This window comes from Anabrus simplex, chromosome 10 (genome assembly GCF_040414725.1).
Source record: "Anabrus simplex isolate iqAnaSimp1 chromosome 10, ASM4041472v1, whole genome shotgun sequence".
Taxonomy (NCBI): Eukaryota; Metazoa; Arthropoda; class Insecta; order Orthoptera; family Tettigoniidae; genus Anabrus; species Anabrus simplex.
This window is the reverse complement of record NC_090274.1, coordinates 33,400,994-33,413,356: the sequence shown is the minus strand read 5'-3', so window position 1 is coordinate 33,413,356 and position 12,363 is coordinate 33,400,994. Positions and strand designations below refer to the sequence as shown.

The window sequence follows — 12,363 nt, the reverse complement described above, 5'->3', positions numbered from 1 at the left end:
GTAGGTAATAATTAATTCCTGGTCTCCTTTGGTACAGAAGGCTGAAAGTGCCAGTTTACTCGAAAACACGGTTCTGGCACTTTCACCAATTTCCATCTGTGGTCGTCAATTTACGAACGGTACTTACATCTGAAAAGTAGTAGTATTAAACTTCTAAATTCTATGTTGAGAGCCATGTAGCGAGTGAGGCATGAACTATGTGCCAATATGCGGGAAAAAGAAAGCAGCAGTTCAAGTGCCACTATTTTTTTTTTTTTCAAAAAGATCGACTAGCCTAGCAGCAGTCGTTAAGCAGACATCATGGCGTCCACTTTAAGTGACGTCACTTCCTTCAATATCGCCGATGCTTTACTTCAAGACTTGGACGTAGATGATCCTAGTAATTAACTGTTGTTAATTAAATTAATTTATCGGCCTATAAGAATATATGGTAATGTACCCTGTTTATAAAGCATTGGCTAATAAGTCATTGAAATTTTTCATTGCATTATTAAACAGTATTTTGAATACGTGTTTGCGATCTAGGTTATTATAAGACATTCGATTTGTGCAAAGAACCCTATTTACGTAAGTCGAGGACTGTCTATACCCTTGCGTGGGGTCTGTACAACTGGACAACCATTCTCTCTTAACGCTCTAAGTTGTTATACTTAGCCCGAAGGCTGGGTCGGATCGTCAACAACTCTGCCATCATCTGTCATAAATGGCCTCCCCGTAGAGTGCTAGATAAGGCATTCGGGCGTTCCCTGGGCAACGGTCGTACACCGGCTGATTCTTCCACGAAGGCGCTGCTACACAGCAACAAGCAGATGATAGCAAGTACTATGTCCACTAACGGTCCTTTTCAGGACCAACCGGAACACATACCGATCAGACTTGGTAACAATCTCCGCATTTGTCACTTAAATATCGAATCCATATCACCACCAAAGAGTCAGTATCTGTCTCGCCTTATGCTGGAGAACAACGTGGATTTGATAGCGCTACAGGAAACACATACCAGTGACAGTGAAGATCTCTACAGAAGAGGAAAAATAGGTGGTTACAATCTCGTTGGGGCAATCAATGATGAACGTTATGGGATCGCAACTTACATCAGATCCCAGTTAACTGATTTTAAAGTTGTTTATGAAGACAACTCAACAGATATCTGTTTTGTACATCGGAGATTTCAATAGTCACAGCCCAGCATGGGGATACGAATTCGAAGATGATAATGGGTCCAACTTAAATAACTGGATTGAAGCAATCTCCCTACAACTCGTCCACAATGCTTAACATCCTGGCACATTTCATACTGGCAGATGGCTAAAGGATTATTCTCCTGACCTTTGCATAGTGTCACAGTCAACTCCTGAGAATCAACACATGGTACAACGAAAGGTCATCAGTTCCTTTCCTCACAGTCAACACAGACCAGTTATTATTTACTATGGCACTGAGATCCCTCTTGTGTCTTCAGTACCATAACCTCGTTGGAATTTTCGACTAGCAAAGTGGGATAAATTTGCAAAAGGTCTTGATATAACTGTACAGTGGATACCATCAGTTCCTGAAAATTACAATAGATTTGTCAACGCCATAAAAGCTAATGCTAGGAAGTTCATTCCCCGGGGATATCGTAAGACGTATATACCAGGATGGGCAGAAGAATGTAATCAGCTCTACACCGAATATCAGAATTATCCTAATAAAACGACAGCTGATGAGTTGCTAAGGGCTCTAAATAAATCTAGGAGAGAGAAGTGGCACAGAACTACAGCAGAGATGGACTTCACACACTCCAGTCGTAAAGTCTGGAACCTCATAAGAAAACTTGGTAGTGACCCTACAATGAAACGTAGGAGTTTGCCAATAAACCCAAACACCATTGCCTCCAGACTGACACAGATCTCTAGAGCGAAGATGGACATGGTACACGCAAGGGGTGTTAAGAAGCAACTAAGAACGAGAAGATCACAGTTGACATCCCATCCGGAGTATTCCTGTGATTTCAGTACTGAAGAACTGGACAAGGCTCTATCCAAGATAAAGATAAATAAAGCTGCTGGTCTGGATGAAATCTATCCTGAGTTTCTGAAGGCCATAGGCCCTGGTACAAAACAATGGCGAGTTAACTTCTTCAGTGAAATTCTACGAACTGGTAAATTACCTAAGTTGTTAAAACAAGCCAAAGTAATTGCAGTCTTGAAACCAGGAAAGGAAGGAACTGATGCTTCACATTATCGACCAATTTCACTCCTTAGCGTAATCTACAAGATGCTCGAAAGAATGATACTTAACCATATCCAGGAAGCAATAGAAAGTCATCCCAGTTGAGCAAGGGGGTTTCGGAAAGAATCGTAGTTCTTGTGATCAGGTGTTAACACCGACAACAGAGATTGAAGCAGGATTCCAGAAAAGACTGAAGACTGCTGCAGCTTTTGTCGATCTTCCATCAGCCTATGACACGGTCTGGAGAGAGGGACTGTTGCTCAAGTTTGTTTAAGTCATCCCTTGTCAGAAGCTAGCATGCTTACTAAACAACATGTTATTCAACCGTCGACTTGCTGTTTTTCTGAACGGTGAAAAAAGCAGGTGGAAATCTCTAAATAATGGTTTACCCCAAGGGTCAGTTTTATCTCCCATTCTATTCAATCTTTACATCCACGACCTGCCAAGAACAACCTCAAAGAAGATGCAGTTTGCAGACGATCTAGCTTTAATTACTCAGAGTACGGATTTGGCACACTGTGAGGATGTACTTACAGTGGACCTAGCTACCATGTGTGACTATTGTCACAAATGGAGACTCCAGCCACATCCTAGTAAAACGGAAGTAACAGCATTCCACTTGCGTAACATGGAAGCTAATCGGAAGCTACATGTGGTTTTTAATGGAACAGAAGTCTCCCACAACTTCTTCCCAAAATATCTAGGTGTCACACTGGATCGATCCTTGTTGTTCAAACAGCATTGCTCGAATCTGTCAAAGAAGCTGAGCACAAGAGTAAATCTACTGCATAAACTAGCGGGCAGCAACTGGGGTGCAGATGCAAACACTCTCGCACTACTTCACTTTCTCTAGCATACTCGGCTGGTGAGTACTGCGCTCCTGTGTGGGAAAACAGCGTACATTCGAGCAAGATTGACGTACAGCTCAATGAAACCATGAGAGTTGTTACTGGTACAGTGGGGTCCCCTCCTACTCAGTGGCTGCCTGTTTTAGCAAACATTGCTCCTCCAGATCTGAGGAGAAAAGCAGCGAAAGTACAGTTGCTCAAGAAGACCTTTGCACACAGGAACTCACTTTTGTTCAATACCTTACGAGATCCACCTGTGATGAGGTTAAAATCCAGGAATCCACTCTGGACTGATCTACACTCCTATGAAAAATTCAGTGTAACAGCTGAATGGAAAAAGCGATGGGAACAATGTCCACCCACCGACGCCTTTCTGATTAAAGACCCAACGAAGAAAGTGCCAAGTTTCGATCTTCCTCGACATGAGTGGTCAAAACTCAACCGTTTCAGAACAGACCACGGCAGGTGCCGATATATGATGAAAAAGTGGGGATATTGTGAAAGTGCTGCGTGTGAGTGTGGTGCTGTGAAGCAGACATTGCTTCATGTTGTTGAGAGCTGTCCACTGTCAGCATTTAAGGACGGTTTACGGACTCTGCATGAATTGACACCAAGTGCAGTGGACTGGTTGTCGAAGCTGGACATTATAGTTTAATTACCTCTATATTTTAATTTGTATGTTAATTGTATATTTTTACACATTATGCTTGTAAATGCCATCCGATAATAATAATAATAATGGCCTAAGCGATACTGAAGAGGCGTTCGAGGGAAATGACGAGTACGCCTCTTCAGAGATGCCTAAGCCATCATTGACAGCTAAGGGTGAAGCTGTTGAGGATCCAGCCAGCCTTCGGGCTGAAAACTGTACGTACGTACGTACGTACATACATACAAACAATCGGTCATATGATAAACTAAAAATGTGTCGATTGAATAGCAGATTTTTCTTCTTAATCGATGGTGTGATTGGTTCTTTCTATACATATTGTTATTATTGAAAAATGAATGTCCACTGCCTGTTTCCACTCATTTGACCGGGTCAGGAATGGAATGAATGAAGCCCTATCTAGCGGCGAGGGTAGGAAATGTGCCGGCTGCCGACGCCTGTCGCACTCCTCTGGGGCAATGATAAGTGACTGACAGATGAAATGAAGTGTTAATGGAGAGTAATCGAAACCGACTTTCAACCTATTAGGTCGTGTTACTTACATTTAGTACGTGTTGAAGAGATGTTAAGTACAGAACAAAAATGGTCAACCGGACACCAGTGGGATCCGAACCCACAACCTCCCGATTTCGCGTCGGTTGCTCAACCAATTGACTGTGGTGGCTTAGGCCATTTTTGTTCTGTTGGAAAGGATCTAAGCTACAGGTCTGGCACAATGCGGTCGTGAAAATTCAATATTCATTAATGGAGAGTGTTGCTAGAATGAAAGATGGCAGGGAAAACTGGAGTACCTGGAGAAAAACCTCTCCCGTCTCCGCTTTATCCAGCACAAATCTCACATGGAGTGACCGGGATTTGATCGACGCTATTCAGCGGTGAGGGGCCGGCGCCCTGCCGCCTGAGCCACGGAGGATTATTATTATTATTATTATTATTATTATTATTATTATTATTATTATTATTATTATTGTTGTTGTTGTTGTTGTTTCGTATGGGCCGGCTAAAGGCTATGATATTCAACTGTTGCATTTGGGGAGGGTTTTGATGCTGGTCCAGTAATTCCGCATCCTCTGGCTGTTTTGTTCCTCCCTCTCCTTTGCGCAGAGGGTACCTGTCTTCCTTTCTTGGTGGCTTGTTCTGAAACCTCATTTGTTTAAGCATCCTCCTGAGAGATGTCCGGTCTTTTAAGTTTCTTTCTGATGTCCCAGTTCCTGCAGATCTTTGTTTACTTCCATCAACCATAGCGACTTTATCTTTATCTTCCTCGCTTGCCAGTAAGCGAGAAGCTGGTTGGTCAACATGGCATGATGCATCCTGTAGACGTGTCCATAAAATGCTAGGCGTCTCTTCCTGGCCATGTCCGTGATTTTTCACAGTATTTGTAGAATTATTATTATTATTAATATTATTATTAAAATTATTATTGCTTGACTTAGAATAGAATAGAGAATAGAATATCTATGTTCTAATTCCTGTTTCACAAAGGATTATGAATTCATCGATTCTTGCATACTTACTCTTGCTCTTTCTTGTCCACAGTAGTCGCACGGAATGTTAGTAGAGCATGCGGCAACTCACGGTAATTCCGAAGTCTAACAAAATTTTACCATCTTGGTGTAGGAGTTGAATTTCTTTTACTGCACTGTAGACTTCTTTGCATGCGAATGTCCTTCTCTTGGTGAAGGAAAAGACTTCTTGCTGTTTTCTAGCTGCATGCTGCCTATGGGATAGTGTTTTGCTTTTTGTTTTCAGGAACATCTGCGGCTTTCTCAACACCGGTATGGGTGGTACCGTATACGTGGGCATCCTCAACAATGGCACCGTACGTGGAGAGCCAATGACACTCTACCAACAAGATCACCTGCTTCTAAGCCTGAAGGACACCTTACTACGTTTCAGACCTCCTGTTCCCTTGCATCTAGTGAAGGCAACGTTTGTGCCTGTCCTGGAGCCATGGGACCGCTGTCCTGCCGAAGAGTAAGTCCACATGTTACACTTCCTTCTTACCTTACATTCATTAGCATAATGGACAGAAATTGTAGGGTCAGGCAGAAACAGTCTGCCATTTTCAATGGTTGAGGATGAATCCGAGGAGAGCCGTAACCATCGATATTGGGCAAACGAACGCGGAACAGGAGCTACAGAGTGTCATCAACAAGGTTTATTTCAAAATTGAAGACATGGATGGAAGACGGGCGTAACTCAAAAAACACTCTTTTGAGATAAATGAGTTTAAAGAATTACAACATCAAACACTTTTCTCAGAAATACAAAATTGTGGTATATTATACTTAACTACATTCTTGATTATTTCATAATATGTACATCAAAAATATTTATACATTTTTTGGTTTGTTGTCAATTTTGTATTTTGGAGTTACGCCTTTATTCCATTTTCAAGAAACATTTTCATTGAAAATTAATGTTTTTTACATTGTTGGAAGCATGTAGACAAGTTTTACAGGTTAGAACATTTGACAAGGCACAACATATTATTAGGGGAGTCACTACATCGAGAATTTCCTACTCCCACAGATTCAGCTCCCCGGAAAATATTTTCAAACCATGCACGTGCGCCTGCGCATAGAAAGCTTACTAAATCTTTAACAACTTTTAATTTTCTGGGTTCAGTACCTACACAAGGGACTGAAAAGCTATCCAAATTATCTTACAGACCTTATATCCTTCAATAACTGAAACTTGTCATGAAACGTAATATTATTATTCTGGCTTCCTGATACAGTTCCTTCAGGAGAGTGACATAATATGACATACTTTGGAATTGAGAACTGAAGTCCTTTAGTTTGTGGTGTTGCAAATGACAGTGGGCTGAGAACGGCAGATCATTCTGATAGTAAGGATTTAGTATCCGAATCATCTGAGGTTTCATTTGGTAAATATTCACTGTCATCTGCTGAAATATCAGATGTTTCTCCTCCTGACATTACTCCTGCGTCAGCTGTTTCGAGTCTGATGAGTGATGATTGCTGGCTCGCCCTAAGTCAGCATTGGAGCGTATTTTAAGTCGGACATGAGTAATATTTGGAAGAACAGCGCAACTCAATATAGCACATCACACGCCATCTATTGACATTACCGATAAGCCATTTAGGTAGTATCTAGAAGAGCCTCCAAGGAACGTATATATGCAATTAACCGAATAACGCCACAACCTGACTTAAGCCCTTCTTCCATCCATGACTTCAATTAATCCTACAGCCAACTGTCCCCCTGTTTCATTAAGTGGTCAATACCCTGGTCGTAGAACTTTTTGGCTGCTATTGGAACCAGTTGCGAACATTGTCCACGACTTCACTATCCGAGTAGAAGCGCCAACAATTCAAAAGCTTTTTTCGACGGAACAAACATATACTGGGTTGACAAAATAAAACTGGCCGGAATAGGACTGATGTGGGATTGACCCTTGTTAATGAACATCATAGGAGATGTTGAAAATGGTCTCGTCTGAAGAAATGTAAAGCTGAGGATCCAAAAGTCCTGACTCCTCTTCACTCAGAAACCACCGGCAGAACTCGACACGCGAAGGTTCGTCTGGACACTTTAACGCATGCACGACAGTAAATTTATAAGGATATAGCTGCAGGTCGTTTTTGATAATGTTTCGACATGACAATCTCTTAATTTTCCCACTTGCACAGATAAACGGCTTTGAGGTTTTGTCGGACTTCGTTTCAAGCTTTCCTTCACTCGAGCAATATTTTCTGGTTTTCGAACTCTTTTCGGATAATTACGGTTTTTAATTAATGAACGTAGGTTTTCGTGATTCATTGTATTAAAATAAAGAAATAAATACACGAATTGGATTAAAGCCACTCATATATATTTAATGAAGCCAAGCTTTCTGCCACATTGCATTCGCCTTCATCTGGGCATGCGAAGATTTCCCTCCGACAGCGAGCAAAGAAATTCTTCGAAGGAACGCGGAAGTCACGACCATACTACCTTCGAAGAACTTCTTTGCTCACCGTCGGAGGGAGACCTTCGCATGCCCAGATAATTCCTTCGAAGAATTTCTTTGCTCACTGTCGGAGGGAAACCTTCGCATGCCCAGATGAAGGCTAATGCAATTTGGCAGAAACCTAGGCTTTGTTAAATATATAAGTGGCTTTAATCCAGTTCGCATATTTATTTCTTTATTTTAATTGCGGTTTTTATTCGGTACAGAGACCGTTTCATGCCATTTTGCCACTAAGTTTTGTACTGCAGACTTTACTGGATGTTTTGCCCAAACAGTTCCAGTCTTTAACTATTGCACTAACAGTTCTGCACAACTATTGCACTAACAGTTCTGCACAGGTTTCCCCGAATCGTGCTTCGCACAAACACTCGACAAAGAACACGCAGTGTTTTATCGTGAGTACCATTTTGTGTTGCATTCAACTGGTCACTATAAAAACATCTACTCTTCTCATTCACACTTAATGACACAGAGACGTACTCGGGAGATGTGCACGCGTAGACACGTGACAGCAACCGATTGCTGCATCGAAATCTCGGTTTCCAGCATTTCCTGTGATGGGCTGTTCTGTTCATTGACAAGAGTCAATTCCACGCCAGTCTCATATAATATTTTTTCGGGCCAGTTTTATTTCGCCCACCCTGTAGAAGTCTCGTGGCGGTAGATCAGGGCTATACGGTGGCTGGTTCATTAAAAACAGGGCATTGGAGGTTCGGTATTTCTACCCGGAAAGTGAAGTATTTTAATACTATAATACTTGAGGGTAGCCATTGTAACAATATCAAAGCAATTCATCTGACTTTAAACTACTCAAACACAACCACAAAATACACAAATGGTCGTTTACTAAATTATTTAAAGGTAACCAGTGTAACAATAATAAAATAATTCGCCCAGGGGGTAACTGAAACAGGAGGGAAATGAAAATTAATGTAATGGCTGGTAAAATAATTGATATAACTTACCATTTGACCTAATACGTAGCTCCTGATGTTTCGAAAAGGTGTTTAAATTTCAGTCGGTTAATAACAAACGAAGAACGAGAATCAAGGACGACTTCTCCAACAGGTGTAACAGTCCCCAACCCGGGGAAGCCACTTTACCTTCTGCAACGACACTTTGGAGATCCATTCAATCAATCAATCAATCAATCAGTCAGTCACCACTGATCTGCATTTAGGGCAGTCGCCCAGGTGGCAGATTCCCTAACTGTTGTTTACCTAGTCTTTTCTTAAATAATTGCAAATAATTTGGAAAGGTGTTGAATATCTCCCTTGGTAAATTATTCCAATCCCTAACTCCTCTTTCTATAAACCAGAGGTGCTCACGCTGGGTATTCCATCCAGCGGGCGCCCAGGACAGGGATGGTTCACACTATGGGTACGATCACGGTCTGCTCACGCCACGGTCACAGTCCGATCACAAACAGTCGGTATTCACATTAGGACGAGCAGCCTAAGGGCAAGCTCCGGTCTTGACCACTCAGTTGAGATCAGGCCCTTGTTGCTGTACAATGTCACTTTACGAGAGAGTTAGCAATTATTGCGATTGCGCTGGATGATGAAGAAGAAGAAGAAATGTGAACAAAAAATGTAAAAGGAGGACATGTTGGATACATCCAAGTTTAATTCATAGGAAAAATGAAGGGGAATATTATACTCTCTTTCCCCATTTGATGGACGATGAAAGTAATATTTTTACAGTACTTTAGAATGAACATTGGTACCTTCGAAGTGATCCTGTCAAAAATTGCTCCCGAACTACAGAAAACAAACTCAACATTTAGAGAAGCCATAACTCCAAGGCAGAAGCTGGGGTGGGGACTGAAAAGCGCAGGCACTACTGTACGCTCGCATGTGCGTTGCTTGCACGTGGTGTATTCACACTGCCGGTCCGCTCATGGAACGGTACGATCACGCTCCGGTTAAATATTCTTTGGGAAGATCATTGCTTGCTCGTGACCGTACTGCGATCGCTAGAGTGTACAGTTCCCATCAAATCAGTTCAATAATACACTGACTGACAAAGCAAATGCAACACCAAGGAGGTGTGGTTCCAAAGGGATGAAAGTTGGGGAAAAAACAGAGTCGGCACGGAAGAATAATTGATGTTTATTTCAAACCGATATCCAGGTTACACAATGCGCACGGCATCGACTCAGTAGGATGTAGGACCACCGCGAGCGGCGATGCACGCAGAAACACGTCGAGGTACAGAGTCAATAAGAGTGCGGATGGTGTCCTGAGGGATGGTTCTCCATTCTCTGTCAACCATTTGCCACAGTTGGTCGTCCGTACGAGGCTGGCGCAGAGTTTGCAAACGGCGTCCAATGAGATCCCACACGTGTTCGATTGGTGAGGGATCCGGAGAGTACGCTGGCCACGGAAGCATCTGTACACCTCGTAGAGCCTGTTGGGAGATGCGAGCAGTGTGTGGGCGGGAATTATCCTGCTGAAACAGAGCATTGGGCAGCCCCTGAAGGTACGGGAGTGCCACCGGCTGCAGCACATGCTGCACGTAGCGGTGGGCATTTAACGTGCCTTGAATACGCACTAGAGGTGACGTGGAATCATACGCAATAGCGCCCCAAACCATGATGCCGCGTTGTCTAGCGGTAGGGCGCTCCACAGTTACTGCCGGATTTGACCTTTCTCCACGCCGACGCCACACTCGTCTGCGGTGACTATCACTGACAGAACAGAAGCGTGACTCATCGGAGAACACGACGTTCCGCCATTCCCTCATCCAAGTCGCTCTAGCCCGGCACCATGTCAGGCGTGCACGTCTATGCTGTGGAGTCAATGGTAGTCTTCTGAGCGGACGCCGGGAGTGCAGGCCTCCTTCAACCAATCGACGGGAAATTGTTCTGGTCGATATTGGAACAGCCAGGGTGTCTTGCACATGCTGAAGAATGGCGGTTGACGTGGCGTGCGGGGCTGCCACCGCTTGGCGGCGGATGCGCCGATCCTCGCGTGCTGACGTCACTCGGGCTGCGCCTGGACCCCTCGCACGTGCCACATGTCCCTGCGCCAACCATCTTCGCCACAGGCGCTGCACCGTGGACACATCCCTATGGGTATCGGCTGCGATTTGACGAAGCGACCAACCTGCCCTTCTCAGCCCGATCACCACACCCCTCGTAACGTCGTCTGTCTGCCGGAAATACCTCCGTTGACGGCGGCCTGGCATTCTTAGCTTGGCACACGACAACACGTTCTACAATGACTGTCGGCTGAGAAATCACGGTACGAAGTGGGCCATTCGCCAACGCCGTGTCCCATTTATCGTTCGCTACGTGCGCAGCACAGCGGCGCATTTCACATCATGAGCATACCTCAGTGACGTCAGTCTACCCTGCAATTGGCATAAAGTTCTGACCACTCCTTCTTGGTGTTGCATTTGCTCTGTCAGTCAGTGTATCTGACTGGACCGCGACCGTGGCGTGAGCGTACCGTGATCGTACTCATAGTGTGAATCATCCCTAAGCGGGCGGATTGGCAGGCGATAAGCGCAGCGTGTGCTATTCGGCCACAGTGACATTGTGGCTACGTCACAGACCGTGAAGGTTGGGCGAAGTTCTCCCAGTCACTCCATCACTGCTGCGATACACGAGTTTGAAAAGGAGGCAGAAAGTAATAAAATAAAAAGAGAGAGCAGATATCCACGTCATTTTCATTTTACGTTGTAAGAAATAAGTTATTTATGTTCATTGTAGTTCGTGTATTTTGACCGGATACAATAAAGAGCTAGGCCTACAGTCTGAAATATGTACGTACTGAATTACAATTTTCACTATTCAAATTTAAGAGGTGCTTTAGAAGCATTTTAATTTAATGCGGAGTTAAGGTGGATAAACTTTGGCTTGTGGTTGTTTGGGTTTAAATTATCTGATAAACTCGCCAACAATCCAATCATGCTTACCGTGAATAACATCAGTTAGGTTATTTCTTTGAAGGCATACTGTACATCTATCTGGTAGATATATTCACATTGTTGTACTTCAATCTTGGATAGTAAATATCTATGTCCTCACTCGTTATGAAACTCCCTCTGCCCATTTAGAGGCTAGCTATTATCATCGGACGCCTGTTAAATTTTAAATACTATTTTCAGAAATTCAGTGCACAGAGAAAATCACACAACAATACAACACAGTGCAAAATCAAGCAGTAAAATTGTAGAATTATGTAATTATATCACTTTTTGTTTAACGAATAACAGGAACTTTGAAATACTGTCATGTCCATCCAAGAAATTGTAAATCGTAGCATGTACGCTTAAACCCTGTACGTTTGTAGATTGTAACAAAAATATTATAATCGAGCACAGTATAAATCAATCCCGAATATCTTGATAAGGTCAGGGTTTTTTTTGGGGGGGGGATTATAGCGCTTTGTTCTAAATCCTCCACCCAATCAGCATTACGCTGAATAGTGGAGGAGAGCTTCGTAATCACCTCAATGCCCCCTCCCTTCCCTGCAAAGTGTGTTCGTTCTCTCGTTTCACTGTAACGTGTGCTTGCTACGTAAGCTGCCCGCATTTACGTCACGCCAGCCCGGCCGCACTGGGCTAGCCTCAGCGGGCGCCCAGCTAAGCACCTCTGCTGTACACGAATATTTGCCCCAATTTGTCCTCTTGAATTTCAACTTTAT

General features: G+C 43.4%; 1 protein-coding gene across 2 annotated transcripts in view; it reads left to right on the top strand.

Moving 5' to 3' along the window:
* The window catches only part of LOC136882161 (uncharacterized), a 106,892-nt gene that overhangs the window by 70,235 nt on the left and 24,294 nt on the right, over nucleotides 1–12,363 (top strand). For both annotated transcript variants that reach the window (XM_067154713.2, XM_067154714.2), the window contains exon 3: nucleotides 5,485–5,709. In XM_067154713.2, coding sequence (XP_067010814.2) covers nucleotides 5,485–5,709 — 225 coding nt within the window. The remainder of the gene's footprint in view (nucleotides 1–5,484; nucleotides 5,710–12,363) is intronic.